The sequence below is a fragment of the Lotus japonicus genome, chromosome 3 (assembly GCF_012489685.1).
Source record: "Lotus japonicus ecotype B-129 chromosome 3, LjGifu_v1.2".
Lineage (NCBI taxonomy): Eukaryota > Viridiplantae > Streptophyta > Magnoliopsida > Fabales > Fabaceae > Lotus > Lotus japonicus.
In genome coordinates, this window is record NC_080043.1 from 93,888,376 (window position 1) to 93,913,465 (window position 25,090).

The 25,090-nt window shown below is 34.1% G+C and overlaps 2 protein-coding genes across 2 annotated transcripts; one reads left to right on the forward strand and one right to left on the reverse strand.

The window, feature by feature from the left end:
- The first annotated feature begins 711 nt into the window (after positions 1-711).
- LOC130747607 (protein NUCLEAR FUSION DEFECTIVE 4-like) lies at positions 712-4,306 on the forward strand. Its single transcript, XM_057600584.1, has 3 exons — positions 712-1,109; positions 1,426-2,261; positions 3,467-4,306. The coding sequence occupies exons 1-3, from the start codon at positions 780-782 to the stop codon at positions 3,942-3,944; spliced, it is 1,644 nt and encodes a 547-aa protein (XP_057456567.1). The 5' UTR covers positions 712-779; the 3' UTR covers positions 3,945-4,306.
- Positions 4,307-11,119: 6,813 nt separating this feature from the next.
- Positions 11,120-12,398, reverse strand: LOC130745050 (metacaspase-4-like). Its single transcript, XM_057597195.1, has 2 exons — positions 12,068-12,398; positions 11,120-11,637 (listed from the first exon to the last, which is right to left on the reverse strand). The coding sequence occupies exons 1-2, from the start codon at positions 12,396-12,398 to the stop codon at positions 11,120-11,122; spliced, it is 849 nt and encodes a 282-aa protein (XP_057453178.1).
- Between the last annotated feature and the right edge of the window lie 12,692 nt (positions 12,399-25,090).

Genomic DNA, 25,090 nt, shown 5'->3' on the forward strand with positions numbered 1-25,090 from the left:
GACAATCAATCTCCAAAGAAATTCGATAAAGGACGGTTTTATTATTTTATTATTTGGCTGCCAAATTATGAAATATTAATTAAAATTTAATCCAAGTCGGAAGCTCCCAAGTTGAATTTTAAGTAAAAGGGCTTAAAATAAGTGGGTGTGCAACATGCATATGAATATATTAAAATGTTTTGATTCATTTACCCTTAATTTTTTCACGGATCACATTTTCACTTCTTTTTTTCATATTATTTATCACATCACATTCACTACAATCATCTCTTATTTTTCTCTTTCCTTTTCTATATATTGTTCTCCCAATGTAAGTGTATATTAATTATTAAGTATAAATAAAACATTAATCTTTATTAAGCAAACATTAGCCTCCAGCAGGCATCAAGTGGAGGAGATGCTGTTTCATCTTACCAAACACACCACCAACTAGTCGTCAAAAATATCTGCTACATTTCGGAATATCCAAACAGGTACTACGGACTCTCTTTCTCTTTATTTCTTTTGAATTCAACTATTTATCACTAATCATATTTTTTTATTTTTCTTAATAATGTAGGTGAATAAATTGAGGTGTGAATAAATTTTTTATTTTTTCAAAAAATCAACGGTTCGCGTTCATTTGCCGACTACAGTGATAGCAGTCATCTTGAACCTGAAGGGACAAACAAAACAAAATGCGTGTAAGGCGTGTTAGATAAAATACTATAAATACATTGCATGTTTCCGCAAAATTGAAATAAATTCTGGTAGCTAATTTAGCTGATTCAATTTAATCAATGGGCGCCACTGAGTTCTCCGTCTCCACCGCCGGCAAATGGCTCGGCCTCGTCTCCGCCATCTGGATCCAATCCATCTCCGGCAACAACTACACCTTCTCCAACTACTCCCACGCCCTCAAATCCCTCATGCACCTCACCCAGCTCCAGCTCAACAACCTCTCCGTCGCTAAAGACGTCGGTAAAGCCTTCGGTCTCCTCGCCGGCCTCTCCTCCGACTTCCTCCCCACTTGGGCCATCCTCCTCATCGGCTCCGTCGAAGGCCTCATCGGTTACGGCGTCCAGTGGCTCGTCGTTGGCCAATTCATCAACCCTCTCCCCTACTGGCAGGTCAGTAATTCCTATTTAGTAATTATATTTAGAGATTTTGTTAATTGTGCAGTGCATCCATAAATGCAAATTGATTCGATTCGGGTTTAGCACCCGTTGTGCTAAGGTCGAATGCAATTTTTTGGCTTATAAAAAAAAACTAATTACCGGTTAAATGCAATTCTTTGGCTTATAAAAAAAACTAATTACTACATTTCCGATTCCGCCGCCGCAATACTTAAATTTCTCAAGTATTGCGGCGGTGGTTGCGGTTGCGGTTGCGTGTAGCATTTGAAAACCCCATTTCTTGTGATAATGGTGACTTTGTTTTGTGTAGATGTGTGTGTTTCTTTGTTTGGGAGGCAATAGCACAACATGGATGAACACTGCGGTGTTGGTTACCTCCATACGCAACTTCCGCCGAAACAGAGGACCAGTTTCCGGGATTCTGAAGGGGTTTGTAGGGTTGAGCACTGCTATATTCACCAACCTCTGTTCCGCTCTGTTCGCCGACGATCCTGCTTCTTTTCTCCTTATGCTCGCTCTGATTCCGTTCGCCGTTTGCATCGCCGGCGTGTTTTTCCTCCGGGAGGTTCCTCCGGCGAAGACTGTAACAGCCGAGGACGACAGCGAGGAGGCTAGCTACTTCGGCGTTTGTAACGCTGTTGCCGTCGTTGTCGCCGTTTACCTCCTGGCCTACGGTTTTGTCCCCAGTCCTAGCTCCTTGGTGTCGCGAGTGTTCGTGGCGGTTTTGCTGGTTCTGTTGGCTTCGCCGGTGGGGATTCCGGTCTACTCTTACTTCAAAGGAAGGAAATCGAAATCGAACCGGGATGTTGAGGGGCAGCGGGTGACCGAACCGTTGCTGATTCAGAGTGACGACAAGGAGAACGGGGCGGTGACGGTGGCGGCGGAAGAGGAAGTGGTGGTGGTGAAGGGGCGGCCGGCGGTGGGGGAGGAGCACACGATATGGGAGGCGATGAGGAGTGTGGATTTTTGGATCTTGTTCACGTCGTTTCTATGCGGCGTGGGAACCGGGTTGGCCGTGATGAACAATATGGGTCAAATCGGGTTGGCTCTCGGGTACACCGACGTGTCACTCTTTGTCTCATTGACCAGCATTTGGGGATTTTTTGGACGGATCATATCGGGTTCGGTTTCGGAGCTCTTCATCAAGTAAGTCCATGTTTATCAACACACACATGACACATACATGTTCTTTTCACACGTTTTCCAAGATTTGCACAGTAAGATAATGAATTGAATATGAATAATTAAATACTCTTTCATGCAATTGAAAGCAATTAAATATTGTTCTAACTTCTTACTAGTAACTAGTCTCTCTTTTGTGAAAAAACTCATTGTTCAGTCTCGTCTCATATTACTTAGTGCCCTGATAGTTTTTCGGCTATTCTCCTGGGATATCTTTGTTTAATATAAGAAACTCATCCAGTTAAATTTTCATCTCAAATATTATCAAAATTAGTTATTGTTAGCTTGATTTCTAGAGTCACCATTTCTTTTACCTAAATTACCAGATCTACTAACCTTTTCTTCATACATGTCCTTTATTGTTGTACCAGATGTAGTTCATCTTTGGAAGGGATGTCTATGGAAACTAGTTTCCATGATGATACTTTAGTTTTGTTCCTTGTGGGATTTTTTATAAAAATAATAATATAATACTAATTTTTGAATTAATTAGAAAGAGTAATAAAAGTTCAAAAAACTTGAAACAAACAATTTATACTTTTATGTGAATCTAATGATTTCAATAGAATTAACTTGATCATAAACAAATCAGTGTAGTTATGATTAGTTGAAATATTGTTGAATAAATTAAAGCAATTCAATAAAGTCCATGATATGAAATGTCTTTAATTTATGACCAACCAAATGAGATATCTTCCTCCTTTGGATAGGTTGTTCATACTTCATAAGTCATAATCATTTTGACACCAATGATGGAACAGCTTCTAATGCTTACTTTGGATATTCCTGGAATTAACTGTGATTTTTGCCATGTCAACATCATAATACTTTCGGTGCAAGTTAAAAAAAAGTTAGGAACATATAGTCCATTTGACTTTATTCGAGCTTGATTATTCAATTGTACTCAGATTTGAATTGTCATGTACACGTATGTTTTGGATTATGTACTTCAAAGTCAGTTCAGTTCTATTTCGCCAAGGGAAACAGGGTTGAATGCAAGCTCTTGATATGGAAATATATAAAATTACTGTTGGATTGTCCTGTGTTTTAGGTGATCCTTTGTAACAAGACAAGAATGATGTTCTCATAGAAGTTCTGACTACTAGTGTTTGATCATCAAGTTTCAACTGTCTGTGTTTCTTCTTTTTAACAATTTTTCCTATTAACAGGAAAGCTGCAACGCCTAGACCTCTTTGGAATGCAGCATCACAGATTCTGATGGCTGTGGGTTACATACTCCTAGCCATGGCTTTGCCGGGTTCACTTTACATTGGCTCTATCGTAGTCGGCATATGTTACGGGGTGCGGCTAGCTATTACCGTCCCAACGGCCTCCGAGTTATTTGGACTCAAATATTATGGTCTCATCTACAACATTCTCATCCTCAACCTTCCATTGGGTTCTTTCCTCTTTTCCGGGCTGCTTGCTGGCATACTGTATGATAGGGAGGCAACTGCAACAGAAGGAGGAGGCAACACATGTGTTGGAGGTCATTGCTACAGGTTAGTCTTTATAGTAATGGCTGCAGCATGCATTGTTGGGTTCTTCTTGGACATTCTATTGTCAATCAGAACCAAGAATGTCTACAACAAGATTTCCATGAGCAAGAAATCCAAGAAATCTTTGGGGACATCAAGTAGCCAATGATCCAGGATGGGGCATACAGAACGGTACAACAAATCCTGGGATTGATGAGTTTTTTTTGCTTAGTGATATCCCAGTTTCCCACTAAGAAGATAGACATCCTATTAAATAGTTCACTATTTTTTTTCAAAAAAAAAAAAAAAAAGTAAAGGAGGGTTGTTGTGACTGTGTTAAATTCAATTCTAAACTGTAAGCATTCCACTAGATTCTTATTTTTCATGATATGTTTCATTGATTATTCAGATAGAATTCTTTTGGTTCAATTTGGAGAGGACAACAGTCAATTTTGTTGTTTCTCCGTGAACTGATGGGGTGTATCATTTTTCTCTTATTGTCAAGTCAGTATTATTTGGAAATAAGCTTTACTTACTAGTCTCAAGTTCCAAACTTTCAGACCACTGAATTGCCAAATTGCAAACATTCCATTCAATATTTCAATTGGTTCATAATAGCATAATTTTCTGCAAGGATCAATATGTACATGAGAGTAATTTTATTAACTTGTCATAGAATTACATGTCAAACAATGTCCTTCTCTTGAATTTGTATCAGTTTCATACCATTGTTTTTCCATGAGTTTGTCCATTGTTATACAGCTGCAAAGCCTCTGATGTGGCAGTTAACAGAGTGATATGACAGAAATCATGGAAGGGCAGTGAAGATAACTACCATTTGCCTTTTCATATATAGAAACTTTAGTATTTTGCTTCTTTAATGAATCATAATAATGTTTTAAATCGTAATACAAATGTAAGAATGAGCTCCATTGGTTGACAGACCCCATATAATCTGAGTTGAGTAACTCAAACAAAATCTGAAACATAAAGCAGAAAGCTACAATTCAAATGCAAATTTCTTAAACATCTCAAATTCTCAATTCTGAGTATGTGATGCATTTTCTGATGGGTTTGAATGACCAATTCACTCACATTGGATCCTCTGCCATCAATTACATTATTATTTTACTCTCAGTGGTTCAAGATGAAAAACAATGCAAAATTGCTCTTATGGCAACTCCATCTGAGTCAACAACAATTTTTAATGTTCAAGGTTCCAATACTCACAGATCACGGACAAGAGTTCAACAGCATTTTACAATGCTCTGATACCATGTTAAACAGAGAAAAACTGAAGAAAGAAGTTAAGTTTATTGATGAATCAATTAAAGTATTTGTACACAGTGAGAGAGTCTAAATTAAATAACATACTCACAAATAACTGATAACTAACTCTCTAACAAGAAAACTATCTCTTGCAAAATAACTGAATTTACTAACAGCTAACTGATCTATTAACTAAAGTGACAGTTCTAGAATAGGACTCAATTCCTACTCATTATCAACACCAAAAAGGATGTCATTTAGCAAATGACTTCACTTTATGTGAGAACTGGTTTCAACTGACTTGGGAGAAAAATCTAAGACTTACTGCTAGAATGAACTCCATATGTGTCATCACACAACGTATATAACCTATTTGAGCAACTCAAAGAATTGAATATGAAGCTTAAATAATGGAAAGCAACAATTCAAATGGAAACTTGAAAGTTTATGGGATGCAAACCAAACTAATCATACATAAACATGAACCAATTAAACTTTGGTCAAACATAAAACAACTACTTAAGTTGCAAAACAACCATATTCAAATTTCAGGTGAGCACACAAAAGAATCATAAGCATTGCTGCGGTATTCACAACGGAGTCCGGGTTTTTGATGAACACCCTGCATCCTAAGTTTTTCCATAGCCTTTTGAGCAAGCTCTAAGTTTGTAACTTGACCATGTGTCTCTTTGTTAGGAACCCAGATTCCTAACAGTGGACCTTGAAAATAAATGCAAGAAATAAAATGAACAGATTGTTTATTTGATGGGCAAATGGAAATACAGAGAGGGAATGGTATCCCAAATCTGACACAGAGCCTAGCTCCTATAGGAAGCTTAGAGCTTCCTACTCATCTCTACAACTCAATGATCCAAAGATGACCTCTCAACCTCTCCATTCCCTTCTTATATAATGGCCTATTACAATCATATTCCTCTCTCTATTCTGTTAGGTAGTTGCTAGTAATCCCCACTTTGCCCCTTCTAGAATACACTATCCATATTCCTTGGTTGAATGATGGATCAAAGGCTCATAAGTGCCATTTGGGCCTGCTTGGAAATCCCAGGGTCTAACAATACCACCTGCTGAAAGATCAACCTTGTCCTCAAGGTTGAAAACAGGGAATTGGCTTCTGATGTTAAGAGTGTCCTTCCATGTTGGTTCATCCGCAGGTTTGCCTTGCCATTGGATCCAGACCTGAGGAAGTGTAGATTCCTGTCTGGTAGTGAAGCGACTAGTAATTACTGAAAAAGGATGCACACTAGCCACTTCTTCTCCTGTCAAGTGATCTAGAAGTTGTAGTTCCACAGAATTGTTTCCAACTGCTTCTTTAAGCAATGAGGCATGGAAAACAGGGTGCACGCGGCCTCCTTCAGGTAATTGTAATCTATAAGCCACCGCGCCAATCCTTTGAATTATAGGATAAGGGCCATAGTAGGGAGCAGTCAGCTGGGGACAATCACGGGTCACAACTGAATTTTCTCTAAGAGCCCTGAGCTTGATGAAGACCCATTCAAATCCCTCAAAAACAAAAACAGAATCGAAAGATAGTTGGCACACAACCCTCATTTCAGTCACCTCATCAGAATACCAGCCACTGCAATGAACAATTCTGCCACAAAAACACAAGTGATCAATACAGCTTCTACCCGGATCCCATAGTTGCAACCGGAAAGAGTACCATATGCATAATGTGTTGGGCGAACTTTCTTCATCATGGGGACAAATCCAGTTTATGCAAAGTGGTTGAAGTAGCATTGAACCACCATCTACTGCTTCCATTACGCTCCCCGTGGATGATATCTCAGTTACCTCACAAGGGATTGAATGGTGAGAAACACGAGTATTCCAGAAAAATTCCACATCCTTAAGGGACACACCATCATGCTTTTCCATCTTCAAGGTATCCATTGGAAAAGGCGGAAGAACAATCTCAGTTATATGATCTTCTAAACATATTGTGAAGTAGTCTCCCTTCAATACCAACCCATTATCTATTGGTGAAAAATCAATGACTAGAGTCACAATCTGATATTCTGTGGTTCTTCTTTCCTTACCACAAGGCTGCACCCTCAGCTGTTCTTGACAGAACTCAGTTGCTAAAACTGGTGATGAAAACAAACTAGCGATTGCACAACAAACACTATACACCACCAAATTTTTCATGAAAAATCTTTCTGTCCTTAAAGATAGTTCACCACCAGCCTCCATGACTTGTGTGTCTTTGATAGGAGCACAAGTATGAATCGCGACAAACTCAAGTGGCTGAAGTGCAGAGAATGGAGAAGGGTCCAAGAAGTCCTTGTTGAAAGTGCCAAAGATGAAAGGATCTGTTGCTGGTTTCCCTGGCGGAACATGAAGACGTCGATCGGCGAAGAAAGAGAAATGCAGGTTATCATAGGTCTTCTCATAAACCCTTTCATCTACAGCAATGGAAACAAGGAGATGCGAATGCAACACAAAGTCTGAATCAACAACCTTCACGATAGGTGTTCCCTCCTTGTCGAAATCAGAGAAACCATTGTCGATGGTACCAAAATTGAAAGCCTCAACCTTTGGTTTCCACTCCGGAAATTCGAGTTCTTGGTCAGCAAAGAACGAGAGAGATGAAGCTTGCATCGTGTGTGAATCACAAATTGATGAAAGAGAAGTCGAATCAAGAGTAGCGGCATCAAGGTATGGCGGTGAGGATGAATCTACAGCGACCACGCCTTCAATCTCAACACTTGATTCTTGCACCATATCCATGTCCACCGAATCAGAAATTGGCGAAGAAAAAGATGTATCAGCCTCAAATTCCGTCGGTGAAGATGGTGAAGCCAGTGAAGATGATGAAGGAGTCAAGAATCCTTCATTGAATTCAGCACTTGTTGCTTGAACTTTGAATCCTTCATTGAATTCAGCACTTGTTGCTTGAACTATGGGGAAACCAGAGATTAACGCAGGAGTAAAAGACTCTGTTTTCCCTTCATGGTTATGCCCGTGTGTCTTCATTGCCATTTGGGCCCAATCCTTTGCTTGGCCCACTTCCACCAGTTTGAAAGTTGGGCTTGGCCCATGAGAAAGGTGAGTCCCAGCTTTGATTTGCTCCTGACGTTCCAAACCTCTAGCATTGAAATGTTGTGAGCCTCCAACAGCTGCGTCCTCTCGCGCCTCCGCCGCCGGTGCGCCGTGGGCCTCTAATCTCGCCGCCACATGCGCTGGGTACGCCGCCGTGTGCAGATCTGAATCTGGCGGTTTTTGTGGCGGTCGCATGGTGGCTTCCGGTACTGCCTCATTTGCAATTGCTCCTTCGCTTGGGAAAAGCAAGATCTTGCTTCCCTTCTTCCCCGATTCTGGATTTCTCGAACCTTCGAGCCCTAAATCGACAAATTGGGAACCAATTTCGGCTCCTTTCCCTATTTTCTGTAATTCTTTCCGAAGACCAGTACTCAGCCCCTTCGTTTGCAGCAAAATTCTTCCCTCTGATTCAAAGGTGAGGTTCGGAATCACTTCTTCCATCGCTGAATCTTTCTCCGGCGCAGCTTCCAGCATCGCAGCAATCGTCGCAGGAAGATCCTTGACAGCCAGTGCCACTGCAGCCAGCGATGTGCACATCTCCGCGAGCTCATTCGCCATCGCGCCAACTCTCGCCTCCATCTGGGTCTTGGTTTGCTGGTTCCGGCGAAGATCATCCGGCAAAGCGTATCCGGCAGGTCGGACCATTTTGTTAGGAACCCAGATTCCTAACAGTGGACCTTGAAAATAAATGCAAGAAATAAAATGAACAGATTGTTTATTTGATGGGCAAATGGAAATACAGAGAGGGAATGGTATCCCAAATCTGACACAGAGCCTAGCTCCTATAGGAAGCTTAGAGCTTCCTACTCATCTCTACAACTCAATGATCCAAAGATGACCTCTCAACCTCTCCATTCCCTTCTTATATAATGGCCTATTACAATCATATTCCTCTCTCTATTCTGTTAGGTAGTTGCTAGTAATCCCCACTTTGCCCCTTCTAGAATACACTATCCATATTCCTTGGTTGAATGATGGATCAAAGGCTCATAAGTGCCATTTGGGCCTGCTTGGAAATCCCAGGGTCTAACAATACCACCTGCATGACATTGGTAAAACCCCCATATAATGTGTGCTCCACACAGGGATGAGAAGTGGCTGTGGAAAAAGCTACCTTCCGTGGGGGGACGAATAATTGTGGCGGTGTATAATTGAAAAGATCTTTCTCTTTCTCTTCCTCTTCCTTCTTAATGTCGTTCGGGTCACATTCAAAAGCTGTCAATAGAGTTGCATGAATAGGACGACGTGAAATGTTTTTGGTTGGACTATCTGAAATGCTGCTTTCAGTAGGAATATCTGAAATCCTACTTTTAGATGAACTAAAAATTGACTTGAACAACCTTAGCAGCATATCCCCTATCTTCCCAAAAAATGACTGAGATGGCTCTGGCAGAGTAGTCAGTGTTTTTGAAATTGGACTTACCAAGCTCTTCATTTCATCTCCATTCACAGTGTTTGATATTGGAGTTACAGTATCATGTTTAGCTTGGTCCAAGCTCTTCACATCTTCCATTTGCTCATCCTTGAGAATATCCACAGGAGGCAAAATTAAACGTACTATAGCATAAGTCCCCAGCGAGACAGAATCTGTATCATGTTTTAGGATCTGTCTTATTAACTTGGCGTTCCAGGTCCAGGTATCTAATTGCTCTGTGTTCGGGCTACAACACATAGGTTTCCCATCACCAGGTTCAATTTGGCAATCAGATACAATTGTTAAATGCCAGCTGGAGCTTAAAAGTTTCCTGAAAAAATATTCTGTTTGATTGCATGTTAATAAAACATTCCATCACAAAGAAATATATGTATAAATGCAATATCATTTGTTACAAATATAAATAGTATTAAGTCCTAAGAGAATAGGAAAGGTACCATCCATCGTTCGTTTATCAGAAGTAACAATCATTCCTGGTTTGCAGCCATGAGCTAGGAGATAGATGAAGAGGATGTCATCTGGGTTAGCATGATAAACCAGTGCGCAAAGCGCATGTAGTATGTTGGATTGAGTGGGCTGTAAGTAGGATGGCTCTTCGTCCTCAATCATAAGAGTGATGTTATCTTCTGGAAATCCACGCAGATCCATGAGCTGCTTTTTCATCCTCATAATGGGTCCTTTGATATCAATGTTCAACCGTGGATGCTTCAAACCAATCAACACAGCTTTCTTTTCCCCAACTGGTGATACATTTTCTTCTACCTCTATCTTTTCCTTTGATGGTATCAGATCCATTTCGATGCAAGTTATCAAACACATACACACTATCAGTTGAAGTAGGGAGCTGAAGCGTAACGTAAATTAATATCGCTATTAATCATTATGCGTGTTCTTCAATGAGTACTAATCGGACTATACTCACGCATAACCAAGCACGTGTGGCATGGATTGAAACTGAAAGGTCATAACAGAATCTAAAATTGTTTTCAAATTTTTGTAACTAATTTCAGTTGAAATGGTGCTTAGTAACTGGTAACGTGGAAGAAAAATCGATCTTATAGTTCAATATAAATAATGTCCAAAATAATAAAATTTATATTTTACTTTTCTTAAAGCAACTTCCATTATTAAGCAAAAGGCCTATTAATGCCAATATTTCAGCATTCACAAGTTTAGATGTTACTTTTAAACGAGAATAGAATCACTGAATGCTATAAGGCGCATGTCCACAAATTGAATCAAACAGTGACAGAACCATACATAAAAGGATGTCATGCAGAAAATGGCTTCACTTAGCAGTGGGAACCGGTGTCAATAGACTCGAGAAAAATCTAATACCAATTTAAGAATGAGCTCCAATGTGTGACGTGATGCATGTAAACCTAGTTGAGCAACTCGAACAAAATCTGAAACATAAAGCACAAAACTACAATTCCAAAGTAAATTTCATGTCTAATTTCCAAACATATAGCATTAAACAAGTGCCAAACTGTGATGAAAAATAAGATAATTACATGTTTAATTCCCTAAACCAAACATGAAACATCAAATAAATACTACCCTCTTGGTCTTTCACCATATCAACTCAAAAAAGAATCATCATAGCCATGGAGATGGTCACTGCAACCCAGCACAAGTTTTTGATGAATACCCTGCATCCTAAGTTTTTCCATAGCCTTTCGAGCGAGCTCCAAGTTTGTAACACGACCATTAGTCTCTTCAATTACATCGAGCACGGCATTGCTAAAACCCCCATATACTGTGGTTGTGGAAGGAGGAGCTACATTTTGATCATGTTGTTGCACAGCCATCAACAGAGTTGCACGTGAATCTGGAAGGAGATCAGTGTTCAGACTTTGAGTTACAACTTGATGATGTTGTGTTTGGTTCACATCTTCTTCCTGTGGATTATTCACCAAATATGTTACGAACTCTCTTACTTGATCCGAATCCGAGCCCTCTCTTACTTGATCCGAAATCATGACACTCGATGATGGCATTACAGGTTTCTCAGCAGGATCAGTTAATAGGCAATCAAATACAAATGTCAGAGTACAACCATTGCGGACGTTCTTTAGAAGTTCCCTGAAAAAATGTTCTGTTTCCATCGCAAAGAATTATACTAAGGCAATTTCACATTTCATAAAATTATACAGGAGCTAATGATTCATTTACATTTTTATTTATTCTCTCTTTCATTTACATTTTTACTTCATTATCTCTTTTATTTTCTATTTATATCTCCCTTATATTTCAACAATATCATCCATCACATCCCTTATTTTCTTCCAAGGTCTCGACTCTATATCTACTAATATAATAGTTTGAGTAATAGGTTGACACTACAACCTGACTCACACCAAAGTGAGATAAAAAGAAAGAAAAAAAAAAGAAAAATGAGTAATAAAGTAAATGATTTGATATGAAATATAAAGAGAAATAAGAACATGCAACGAGTTGGTTACCGAGTACTACAGGTACCACAATCAAAATGGAGTATGCATGAATGATAGGTAGTGGGAGAGTACCTGCAGGGATATCATCATTAGTGCCTTGAGAGGCATAAGGGGCTATGAGGTGGATGAAGAGGGTGTCAAATGGGTTAGCATCCTCAAACAGCGAGGCTAATGTATCTTCCATGTTGTACTCATCGGGCTGGGAGTAGGATGGTTCGTCCTGAATCATAAGAACGATGTTATTTTCTGAAAATCCACGCAGATCCATGAGGTTCTTTTTCATCCTTATAATGGATCCTTTGATATGATCATTGTTAATTCCTGGGTGCTTAAATCCAATCAACACAGCCTTCTTTTCCCCTGACACAGGCTCTATCTTCTGCTTTGACGTTATCAGACCCATTGTAATGGAGGTTACTTACCAGACCTGGCCTGGCCACTATTGGAGAGGTGAAGCCTAAGCGGAGATGACTCCACTATGAGCCGCAAAGCTCTCCTTATATTTTAGTTTAATTGGAAACAGAATCGATATTTTAATGTGATTGATATGAATGAATTTAAAAGTGGTAAGAGTTGGACAACATATAGGTTAGAGAGAGGAAGGTCTAGGGATCAATTCTTGACAGATGCAATTTAAATATCTGATGTAAAAAAAAGAATTTAAAAATAAAATCAACAATTTAATTAATTGTATCTTTGATTGATTGCATTCTAATTAAATGTGTGAAATTATATTAGTATCTATTTCATATATGCTACATTGATATTTTAAGCATGTGTATAGAGAAACAAATTATTGTACTAATCTTGATGATTTTATGGCATTCATGGATCTTCGTTAGGTTTTTCATGATATTCTCATGTGAATATAAGACCTAGTCTTTGTCCCTCGCTGCAAATATTAGATAGGATTTGTAGCTCTTAGTTTTTATTTTAAACATCACACAGAAATTTCTTTCCCTCAATCACCACATATATGGTAAGAGATCTCTCCAATTAAATCTCAGATAAAATTTATATTTGCTTGCCTAAATTTTTTTTTTAATACAATCACCAAAATTTCAAATATTTTTTTTTAGAAGAGGAATAGTATATGAGTTAAATTACTATGTGCAAAATCATTCAATTAAAAACCGCTTTAAAAAAATTAGAAATCATAATTTTATCATGTTATAATTAAATTTGAATTTAAATATATCCAAAGAAAAAAGCGAGAAATGTGATTAAATACATATATCAAACTCTTTATATTCTATTTAGATTTGCTTCTCAATCACCAAAATTCATTTCCAAATACAAATATTGTTCCACAAAATTTTATAGACGTTTTTGTATGTAACGGAATATATATAATTGTACTATTGAATTGAAGATAAATTAAATCTATATCTATATTATATTAGAAAAGAACAACTTCTAGCATGACGTGTCGCTCTCACAGGCTAAGTTAGTGACGTGTCGCTCCCAGATTAATTCTCACCTAATATTTTACATGTAAGCTCTTTCTCCTTGGCCCCACTTGCCACATGTGCTCTGATTTTTCCTTACCTTATTTCTCCTTAATAAAAAAATACATTTTTAAATTTTAGATTTGATTAGGATTTAGGTTTTTTATTTCTTGATTTTATCTTAATTTATTTTTGATTTATTTTTAGAGTATTAATTAATTTTTATGGTATTTTTATTGAATTTTCGGATTTTTAATTAATTCCGGATTTTATGAGTTTTTATTGTGATTTGCTAGATTTTGATAGCTTTTATCTATCTTTATTTAGTACATTTTTAAATTTTAGATTTGATTAGGATTTATATTGTTTAAAATACATTTTTAAATTTTAGATTTGATTAGGATTTAGGTTTTTTATTTCTTGATTTTATCTTAATTTATTTTTTATATATTCCACCAAAAGAGATTCTTTAGAAGTCATGGATGGTGAGTCCATTTTATATTCTAGATGGAATTTTGCAATATTTTGATTTCTTTTTTATGTTTTCTGATTCTCCTTTGTATGTGATTCTATTTTATTCGTTTTTCTTAATTTGCATCTAAAATTTGTGTCCTATGTTATAGGAGGTGAAACATTGATCTGTGTATGTTTTGATTAACCTAATCATTGTCAGTGAAGTGGATTGAGGGAGTGAAAGAATTGAGGGGAGAGAAAGGAGAAGTTGTAGATTTTTTTCCTTGCAACTTTTTTATTTGGTAATTTTTTCTTTTTGCCTGCTTCTTGCACCGAGGAAATTAATTATTATTGTTGGTGCTTGCCGTTACAACTACAGAACTACATATCATGGATGAGATTTTACTGCTTATCTTTGTTTGCTCAAGCTATACTATTGAGGTTAGACTTTTAAAACTGGTGCTATCCTTTCTAATATGCTAAACGCCTAAACCAATGTTCTAACAATAAATTGATTTCCTTGGCTTCCCTGGAAACATTTGACATGAATTTATCCGTAGGTACAGAACGAAAATGAGGTGCATACCTCTTTCTGACTACACTCTCTGATTCTCAGCTAGCTCAAGATGAAACATGATTGATGACTCAAGATCTTATCTTGCTCTCATTTCAAGTAAGCCACGAAACATGTAAGATCAGTACTCATGGACGTTTTTCTCAGTCCATTATATGTATATATTCACCATATAAGAGATAGAGATGTGTGTTTAGTGTTGCACTACTGTGATGCATATATAGTTTTACTGACTTAGTTCATCAATTCTACATCTATCTATCATCATTACATATATTAAAAGTCACTTTTCGAAGGCAATATTAGATTTTATAATTAATCATTGTTCTACTATGGTTCAATTAATCAAACTTTAGTGTGATTGGAAGTCTTGCTTGCATGAGTGTGTAATTATCACATTACGATTTAGTATCAGCATATGTTTTTGATTTGGTTATTGTACTTTCAACAACAGTGCTACATAAATCAAAGAGTTGTTTTAACCGTTCAACAAATATAATGGGTCTAAAATTTCTAGAGGGGTTTTCTTCCATTCATCTTCTTTAGTAGCATGTGATTAGTTTCCCCCTACAAATAGATCTGATTGGTTATGGAAACCACTGGAAGGCCATAGCCAAAAAGTGGCTTCAATTCATTATTTGGCTTTCATATCTGTCTGCAAATTTGATTGCTATCTTTGCACTATCATAGCTAGATTGATGTTGCACATATTACTATTATGTTTGGTGGTCTTTAGTCTATCCTACTCTAACATGTCTATCAATCTCACTTCATGAGTTCTTGATTTTCTGTTACTTAGAATGCAGATACGGCCGGAAGCTGCTGATTTGGAAGCAAGTTTCATTTGAATTATCATGGGTTCATATTAATTCATGTTAAAGTTGGACAACAATCAGGAATAGCACCTAGGATTGCTGCTGATTTGGAAGCAAGTTTCATTTGATTTTTTAATTAGAAATAAATATTTTAATGATTTAAATTCAAAATGTGATACCTTCTTACTTTATGAAGTGCTTTTTTATGCTAGAGAACAGACTCTGGTTGCAGTGAAAACAAAATTTGCATATGTTGTTAGGTACTGTGTGGAATTTGTGAGTGTGTTTGTGGATAATTTATAAGAAAAACGGTGGTGATAGTGAGGTAGAGAAATCTGAGAGAGATTTTGATGTAAATGGAGATTCTTCTTTCTTATGAGATTGGACTTTTAACCCTTATCCACACCATTCGAAATTTCTATTACTATTATTTTCGACACTTATGTCACTAACAAATAATAATCTGATGTAATGTATATTCTTTGTAATGGAGAATTAAGTAGTTGTTTTTAAGAGTCTTTTATATATAATTCAGATGCAAACGGTATGCACTCAGCTATCACTTGAGCACTAGAGCAAGTAAAGGGAGCATACTACTACAACAAGCTCAAAAGCAGAATAGCATGATGAAACTACTAGATATTATTAATGAACCAAATCTTTCAGTTCCAAACTGTCAAGACCTTCGCTAGAAATTTGTTCTAAAGTACGCCCATTAGTACTACTATAAGAGCAAAGCAACATGCTTCTTATATTGGGAGATAGACAAAAGCAGAGGTTGCCTTAGTAAGCTTTCTCACATGGATCAACAGAAAAAGCAACAGAAACTCGATCGATGAAAGTTGGAATGGCAAGGTTTACTCTTAAAGTCTTCGGCAGGAGGAGGATACAAGAGATCGACCTTGAAGCAAGCAAGGTATGGTGGGTGTCATCATCTTCATCGATATTACCCACCAGATAGACTTGAGAAAAGACTTTCAGGCATCCTGAGAGTAAGGAGAAGCTGGATCTAAATGTATTAGAAAGAGTCTAAAAGCTTTTATATATAGGAAGAATATTTTACATGAAAATACTTCTACATAAAAATAAATGTTGTTGATATGAGTCAAACTTAGTTTATTTTATTGTGTAAAAAATGAACTCGCATAATCACGTACATAAAGAATATTTTCTCTTTTTTTGATTGTAGATTAAATCAGCTATTGTTTATTAGCCATCATTAAACCACATCCCCTAATATGTTTTGCATAATTTGAGATTTGGTTAACCAATTTTTTTATTAGTTATTTAATTGTACGAAGATCAATCTATGCAACAAGGGTTTTAATTTAAGACATTTGTCCACTTTGCTCATCATTTCATACTTTTCTATTTCATCAGTTGTTTATTATATTTTTAATGATCAAGGTATTAATTGACCTATCAAATATAATAGATGTATTCCCCGTGCAACGCGCGGGTAAAAAACACTAGTATATTAGAAAAGAACAACTTCTAGCATGACGTGTCGCTCTCACAGGCCAAGTTAGTGATGTGTCGCTCCCAGATTAATTCTCACATAATATTTTACATGTAAGCTCTTTCTCCTTGGCCCCACTTGCCACATGTGCCCTGATTTTTACTTACCTTATTTCTCCTTAATAAAAAAATACATTTTTAAATTTTAGATTTGATTAGGATTTAGGTTTTTTATTTCTTGATTTTATCTTAATTTATTTTTGATTTATTTTTAGAGTATTAATTAATTTTTATGGTATTTTTATTGAATTTTCGGATTTTTAATTAATTCCGGATTTTATGAGTTTTTATTGTGATTTGCTAGATTTTGATAGTTTTTATCTATTTTTATTTAGTACATTTTTAAATTTTAGATTTGATTAGGGTTTATGTTGTTTATTTTTGTATTTTATCTTAATTTATATTATTATTTATTTTTAGAGTATTAATTATTTTTTATGGTATTTTTATTGAATTTTCGGATTTTTAATTAATTTCGGATTTTATGAGTTTTTATTGTGATTTGCTAGATTTTGATAGTTTTTATCTATTTTTATTTAGTACATTTTTAAATTTTAGATTTGATTAGGGTTTATGTTGTTTATTTTTGTATTTTATCTTAATTTATATTATTATTTATTTTTAGAGTATTAATTATTTTTTATGGTATTTTTATTGAATTTTCGGATTTTTAATTAATTTCGGATTTTATGAGTTTTTATTGTGATTTGCTAGATTTTGATAGTTTTTATCTATATTTATTTAGACCATTTTTAAATTTTATATATATTAGAAAAGAACAACTTCTAGCATGACGTGTCGCTCTCACATGCCAAGTTAGTGACGTGTCGCTCCTAGATTAATTCTCACCTAATACTTTACATGTAAGCTCTTTCTCCTTGGCCCCACTTGCCACATGTGCCCTGATTTTTCCTTACCTTATTTCTCCTTAATAAAAAAATACATTTTTTAATTTTAGATTTGATTAGGATTTAGGTTTTTTATTTCTTGATTTTATCATAATTTATTTTTGATTTATTTTTAGAGTATTAATTAATTTTTATGGTAAATTTATTGAATTTTCTGATTTTTAATTAATTCCGAATTTTATGAGTTTTTATTGTGATTTGCTAGATTTTGATAGTTTTTATCTATTTTTTTTAGTACATTTTTTTATTTTAGATTTGATTAGGATTTATGTTGTTTATTTCTGTATTTTATCTTAATTTATATTATTATTTATTTTTTTATGGTATTTTTATTGAATTTTCGGATTTTTAATTAATTCTTGATTTTATGAGTTTTTATTGTGATTTGCTAGATTTTGATAGTTTTTATCTATATTTATTTGGTACATTTTTTAATTTTAGATTTGATTAGGATTTATGTTGTTTATTTCATGATTTTATCTTAATATAAAATCTGTGATAAGTGATTTAAATCAATAATACATCCCATCAGCAAAAACCCTCTTAAAACCCTGCCTACCTCCACTATCTCCTCCATGAAATTCATCTCCTCCATGCAATTTTCATCTCATCTCTCCACTGAACGGAATCACCCCCACAAAATCGTCTCATCTCTCAACGGAACCACTTTGCCATCGACTTGCAATCGCATCCATCCGATTTGCTGCCTTGGACTGATTGGGAAGGTTGCAGATGGAGGTTTCAAATTATTTTCTTCCTTTGCTTGCATAATATGTTATGGTTTTTTTTCAATTTTATTTTACTTTACCTTTAACTTTCATTCACTCATGTTTGACTTCAAGGTCAATTTCGTTCATCACTTGCCATGATAATTTCAAATTCTTGTCGCTCTCACATGCCAAGTTAGTGACGTGTCGCTCCCAGATTAATTCTCACCTAATATTTTACATGTAAGCTCTTTCTCCTTGGCCCCACTTGCCACATGTGCCCTGATTTTTCCTTACCTTATTTCTCCTTAATAAAAAAATACATTTTTTAATTTTAGATTTGATTAGGATTTAGGTTTTTTATTTCTTGATTTTATCTTAATTTATTTTTGATTTATTTTTAGAGTATTAATTAATTTTTATGGTATTTTTATTGAATTTTCTGATTTTTAATTAATTCCGAATTTTATGAGTTTTTATTGTGATTTGCTAGATTTTGATAGTTTTTATCTATTTTTATTTAGTACATTTTTTTATTTTAGATTTGATTAAGATTTATGTTGTTTATTTCTGTATTTTATCTTAATTTATATTATTATTTATTTTTTTATGGTATTTTTATTGAATTTTCGGATTTTTAATTAATTCCTGATTTTATGAGTTTTTATTGTGATTTGCTAGATTTTGATAGTTTTTATCTATATTTATTTGGTACATTTTTTAATTTTAGATTTGATTAGGATTTATGTTGTTTATTTCATTATTTTATCTTAATATAAAATCTGTGATAAGTGATTTAAATCAATAATACATCCCATCAGCAAAAACCCTCTTAAAACCCTGCCTACCTCCACTATCTCCTCCATGAAATTCATCTCCTCCATGCAATTTTCATCTCATCTCTCCACTGAACGGAATCACCCCCACAAAATCGTCTCATCTCTCAACGGAACCACTTTTCCATCGACTTGCAATCGCATCCATCCGATTTGCTGCCTTGGACTGATTGGGAAGGTTGCAGATGGAGGTTTCAAATTATTTTCTTCCTTTGCTTGCATAATATGTTATGGTTTTTTTTCAATTTTATTTTACTTTACCTTTAACTTTCATTCACTCATGTTTGACTTCAAGGTCAATTTCGTTCATCACTTGCCATGCTAATTTCAAATTCTTGTCGCTCTCACATGCCAAGTTAGTGACGTGTCGCTCCCAGATTAATTCTCACCTAATATTTTACATGTAAGCTCTTTCTCCTTGGCCCCACTTGCCACATGTGCCCTGATTTTTCCTTACCTTATTTCTCCTTAATAAAAAAATACATTTTTTAATTTTAGATTTGATTAGGATTTAGGTTTTTTATTTCTTGATTTTATCTTAATTTATTTTTGATCTATTTTTAGAGTATTAATTAATTTTTATGGTATTTTTATTGAATTTTCTGATTTTTAATTAATTTCGAATTTTATGAGTTTTTATTGTGATTTGCTAGATTTTGATAGTTTTTATCTATGTTTATTTAGTACATTTTTTTATTTTAGATTTGATTAGGATTTATGTTGTTTATTTCTGTATTTTATCTTAATTTATATTATTATTTATTTTTTTATGGTATTTTTATTGAATTTTCGGATTTTTAATTAATTCCTGATTTTATGAGTTTTTATTGTGATTTGCTAGATTTTGATAGTTTTTATCTATATTTATTTGGTACATTTTTTAATTTTAGATTTGATTAGGATTTATGTTGTTTATTTCATGATTTTATCTTAATATAAAATCTGTGATAAGTGATTTAAATCAATAATACATCCCATCAGCAAAAACCCTCTTAAAACCCTGCCTACATCCACTATCTCCTCCATGAAATTCATCTCCTCCATGCAATTTTCATCTCATCTCTCCACTGAACGGAACCACCCCCACAAAATCGTCTCATCTCTCAACGGAACCACTTTGCCATCGACTTGCAATCGCATCCATCCGATTTGCTGCCTTGGACTGATTGGGAAGGTTGCAGATGGAGGTTTCAAATTATTTTCTTCCTTTTCTTGCATAATATGTTATGGTTTTTTTCAATTTTATTTTACTTTACCTTTAACTTTCATTCACTCATGTTTGACTTCAAGGTCAATTTCGTTTATCACTTGCCATGCTAATTTCAAATTCTTTTCTTCAGTTTTTTTTTTATAGATATTCCACCAAAAGAGATTCTTTGGAAGCCATGGATGGTGAGTCCATTTTATATTCTATATGGAATTTTGCAATATTTTTATTTGTTTTTTATGTTTTCTGATTCTCCTTTGCATGTGATTCTACAGGAGATATTTTATTCTATTTTAGAGTTATTTTTAGTGTATAAATCAATTAGGATTTAGGTTGTTTATTTTTATCTTAAATTACTTAATACTCTAAAAAAAATCCGAATTTTTATCGTATTTTTATTAAATATTTTTTAAAGATTTTGTTTTGTTTTTTTTGTCAATTTGTTAGATAGCCTCTCTTATGTTGTGCTATTTTATCTTGAAACCTGAATTTTAAAAGATTTTCCCTAATTATCTAAGATTTAAATAAATTATATTTTGAAAGAAGATTTACTACTACTCCTTACTAAATTTATAATGATGGCTTCGACTCCCCTCTTTGTCACGTTCCATGACTCAATTGGAGAGCTGGCCGGAAAAAGTGGTGAGCATTCTCCCTTTTCCTCTTCAAATTCCTTCTTTGCATAGTTTTGTTTATGTCTAATCTTATTTTGACTCGGGTTATAGGTGATGGTTCCGCCAATCTACCTACGCGTGTTGCTCCAAAATCAGTTTCTTGATATAATATTGTAGGTTGAAATGATTTTCTTGATCTAAGACATATTATGATTTGTTTTCTCAGACTATGCTAAGGAATGAAGAATGCAGGAGATTTCAAAAAAAAATTAGAGAAGAATTGTTGAAGTACATTAAAGGCTCGAGATAGAGTTTGGGAAGGAAAAGCATGTGGCTTAATGCTTTTAATTTCTGAGGTAGGAGAATGAATCCTTTTAGTTAAAAGTTCTTTATGTCTAGCATTTGATTCATAAGATTAATGTATTGGTTTGAAGCTACTTATGTGTCTGTTTTTAATTTTATTCTTTATGTGTTTTGGTTGGTTCAATTAGGCTAATTTGAATCAAATGCCTTAAAGAAATCAAGGCACTACTTGAAATAAGGTATGAGAAGCTAGAAGAAGGAAATGAGTTGTAGGCAGGAGAATAGAGAGACAGAGAGAGAGGAGGGTGATTGCACACAAAGAATGCTAATGAAGTGGATATGTTACTTTCAAACAAAAGCTATATTGGATAAGATTTGAAAAATAATTTAAAGAAATTTTAAAATTATTTTCCAAGAACTCTATGCCATTTTGTTATAGCCTTGCTAAACTATTCAACTAGGTTCTCTAATGCTTTGTTTGATATGGTAGTGAAAGAGAAGAGAGAAATAGAGGACAGAGAGATAAGAGTTAGTGTGTTTGATTGGCAAGGGATGAGAGATAAAGGGGGCAGATTTTGTGGGTCCAATGTATTTTTTCAATCTTCTCATTTTGAGTAGACATAGAACAAAGTTTGATCAATTTTTTTAGCTTTCCAATTGTAATCTTATTAATCTTTTTGGTTATTGGGAGGGAGTAATCTTATTAATTTATTAAGCCTATCATTGTTTTTATATTTTGATATTTTTATTTTTATTTAAATGTCGATTCATGGCAAACTAATTCCCTCTCTTATTCTCTATTTAACCCAACGATGAGAGAGAATCTACGTCATTCTTTCTCTACTATCACAGCTCTCATACAAACAACTTATATAATTTACTCTATACCACACGTATTTCTCTATACTCATCACATTTTGTTATATTTTTTTATTAATGTCAACTCCAACAATCAATTTGCCGTGCAACGCACGGGTAAAAAACACTAGGGGATAAACAAGGGGTAGTTTCAAACTCCAAGCGCAATGTTGTCTACCAAGAAGTTTTTGAGAACATATGAGTGGTTAGTTTAATTTTTTATCTTAATAGTTTTTTTAATACAAACTGACTTCTAAGTGACCTAACTTTATTTCATTGTTAACATGATGAACATCTGATGCAAAAATATTATTGTCGGTTTAAGGTTCGTTCTATTTCCCCTTACAATGAAATAATTCTTTATTGATTAAAACAATTATGTACAAAGTCTGATATATATCTTAAATTTTGTAGGCACCCTGCAATATTGGCTCAAACATGGATGACTTGAAATAAAAAAAATGAGGTCATACTTTATGATTTATCTTTCACAATTCAGATTTATGCTACTATCACGTTCTTTTTTTTTCCATGATTAATATGTATTTATCATCTACTTTATTGGTGATTCTTTTTTGTCCACTTTCCTTAGCATTTCAGACTCTTCTATTTCATCTATTGTTTAATAATCACTTTTTTTTTAAAATTAAATATGTAACACAATCACAGTTGTTATCTAATGTATTGACACGTTGAATTTTTTGAAAAAGAATCACGTGCTATTTCTTCCATTTTCAAAAAAAGAATAATTTTTTAATGAATGTACTAAGGGTGGAATCACGTTGTGGTAATAGGACAGTCGTCACCCTTAGACACAAAATTGTTACTTGATATACTATAAAAGATCATAAACTCCCTATATATTTCGGCTCTTCTCCTTTAGAAGACAAATTTCAAGTAGACGAATCAATATATATTTCTTACACATTTTATTATTATATGCAACTAAAGTAGTGTTGACAAACTACTAATAAAAAAGTCAAACTTTTTTTTTGAAAGATATATATATATATATATATATATATATATATATATATATATATATAATATCAAAAGGCTTGAGAGCAAACTCTTAAGCAGGAAATACAAACCAACCAACACCGGCGGAAAAAAACCCGAAAGTAGACCCAAAGATCGAGCCAGACAAAAACCAAACAGAAGAAACCCAAAGACAGAAAGATAGGAAAACCTAGAAAGTGCCGGAAAGAAAACAGGACAGAGCAAACAAACCAAAAAAAAATTCCGATATATTTCATAAATTTTATAGGTACCTTGCAATATTGACTCAAACTTGGATGACTTGGTATAAACACAAAATGATGTCATACTTTATGATTTATCTTTTACAATCCTGATTAGTGTTACTATCACATCCTTTTTTTTTTCCATAATATGTGTTTATCGTTTGCTTTATTGGTGATTCCTTATATCTATTATTTGTGTCATTGTTTTCATGTTCATGAAGAATGTGAAACGATTTCATCTTGATCTCAATCAGGCTTAGATGACAAGTCTTTTGGTCCACTTTGCTTAGCATTTGAGACCCTTCTATTTCATATGTTGTTTAATATATTTTAAATAATCAAATAATTGATTGATGTATCAAATACGATAGACATATTCCCCGTGCAACGCGCGGGTAAAAAAACACTATAATTTCCCCTTCTATATTGATTTATGAAATTTATAAGATTTTGTTTCTCTGATAAATGAGAATCCATTGAGTAAGATTATTTGCATTTAAGTCTGCTCTGAAACCTAAAAGCGGTTGTTGTTTGTATTTGCGTATAATTTTCAATTGTATGTTTTAATTTTAAAGTACTATAATGCTATCTACGTGAGATTTTTTTTATATAAAAAGTATCATTATACTTTTTTTATACAATCATTATATTCTAAACTAATTAATTGATATTATTTTAATAGAATAAATTTAATATAATTAACTTTAGTATTATTTTCAAAATTTTAAGAGTGTATATTTATATAAGTATATAACTATAATAATTTGATAATAAGAAAAGTAAGAGGAATAAAAAATATTAATACATATGTACTATAAAATTATGACCTGAATTTATTAGTGCTAACAAATTAGAGTTACGAGATCTCACGGGGAGAAACATTTTACATGAAAATGAAAATTTATACGAGTTAAAAAAAATAAAATTCATTTTCTATAACTTAAGTGTATTTTTAATAATTTAAAAAATAATTATATATTTATGTATTGTTATATATCTAAAACACAAAAGCATTACCCTTTATGCAACACGAGTATACATCTTCACAAACAAAATTCAGTTATACCTCACATATGCAAAAATTAAAGCTTTTGGTTTATTAACTTCTGTGTTTTTCAAAATTTGTGCTCTTTAAATATCTACATCTTTGTTATGATTATTCTTACATTCTTAGCATCTTAAATATTTATAATTTAAAATATGAATCAATGTATCAAATACAATAGACATATTCCCCGTGCAACGCGCGAGTAAAAAAGCACTAGTATATATCAATTAAGACAAAACAATATCAATCGAGCGATTCTCAACACTTCAAGCGACTTCACCTCACATCAACGCCCCTCATCAGCCGTGGCTGAGCCACCGGAACACCACTCCCTCGTTCTGGTACACTTTCTCACTTATCTCTGTCTCTAGTTTTCTGTTTAGATTCCATTGTGTATGAGTTGACTTTTTTTACTAAAGTAGTATACTTTTAAAATGTATTTACTATTCTAGTGTAACTATTTATTTAATTACCTAACTAGTGCAAATCGCCACTTAGAGGAGTGATAATTTTTTTATTTTTTTTTCGTTTTTAAAGAAATCGCCACCGTTAGTATCGACAC

What these genes read in the sequence shown, in the direction of transcription:
- LOC130747607 (XM_057600584.1), top strand. Translation starts at nt 780, where the DNA reads ATGGGCGCCACTGAGTTCTCCGTCTCCACCGCCGGCAAATGGCTCGGC. An exon ending in ACCCTCTCCCCTACTGGCAG is followed by an intron (nt 1,110 to 1,425) that starts GTCAGTAATTCC and finishes TGTTTTGTGTAG; the next exon opens with ATGTGTGTGTTTCTTTGTTT. An exon ending in GTTTCGGAGCTCTTCATCAA is followed by an intron (nt 2,262 to 3,466) that starts GTAAGTCCATGT and finishes TCCTATTAACAG; the next exon opens with GAAAGCTGCAACGCCTAGAC.
- LOC130745050 (XM_057597195.1), bottom strand. Translation starts at nt 12,398, where the DNA reads ATGGGTCTGATAACGTCAAAGCAGAAGATAGAGCCTGTGTCAGGGGAA. An exon ending in TAATGATGATATCCCTGCAG is followed by an intron (nt 11,638 to 12,067) that starts GTACTCTCCCAC and finishes CGATGGAAACAG; the next exon opens with AACATTTTTTCAGGGAACTT.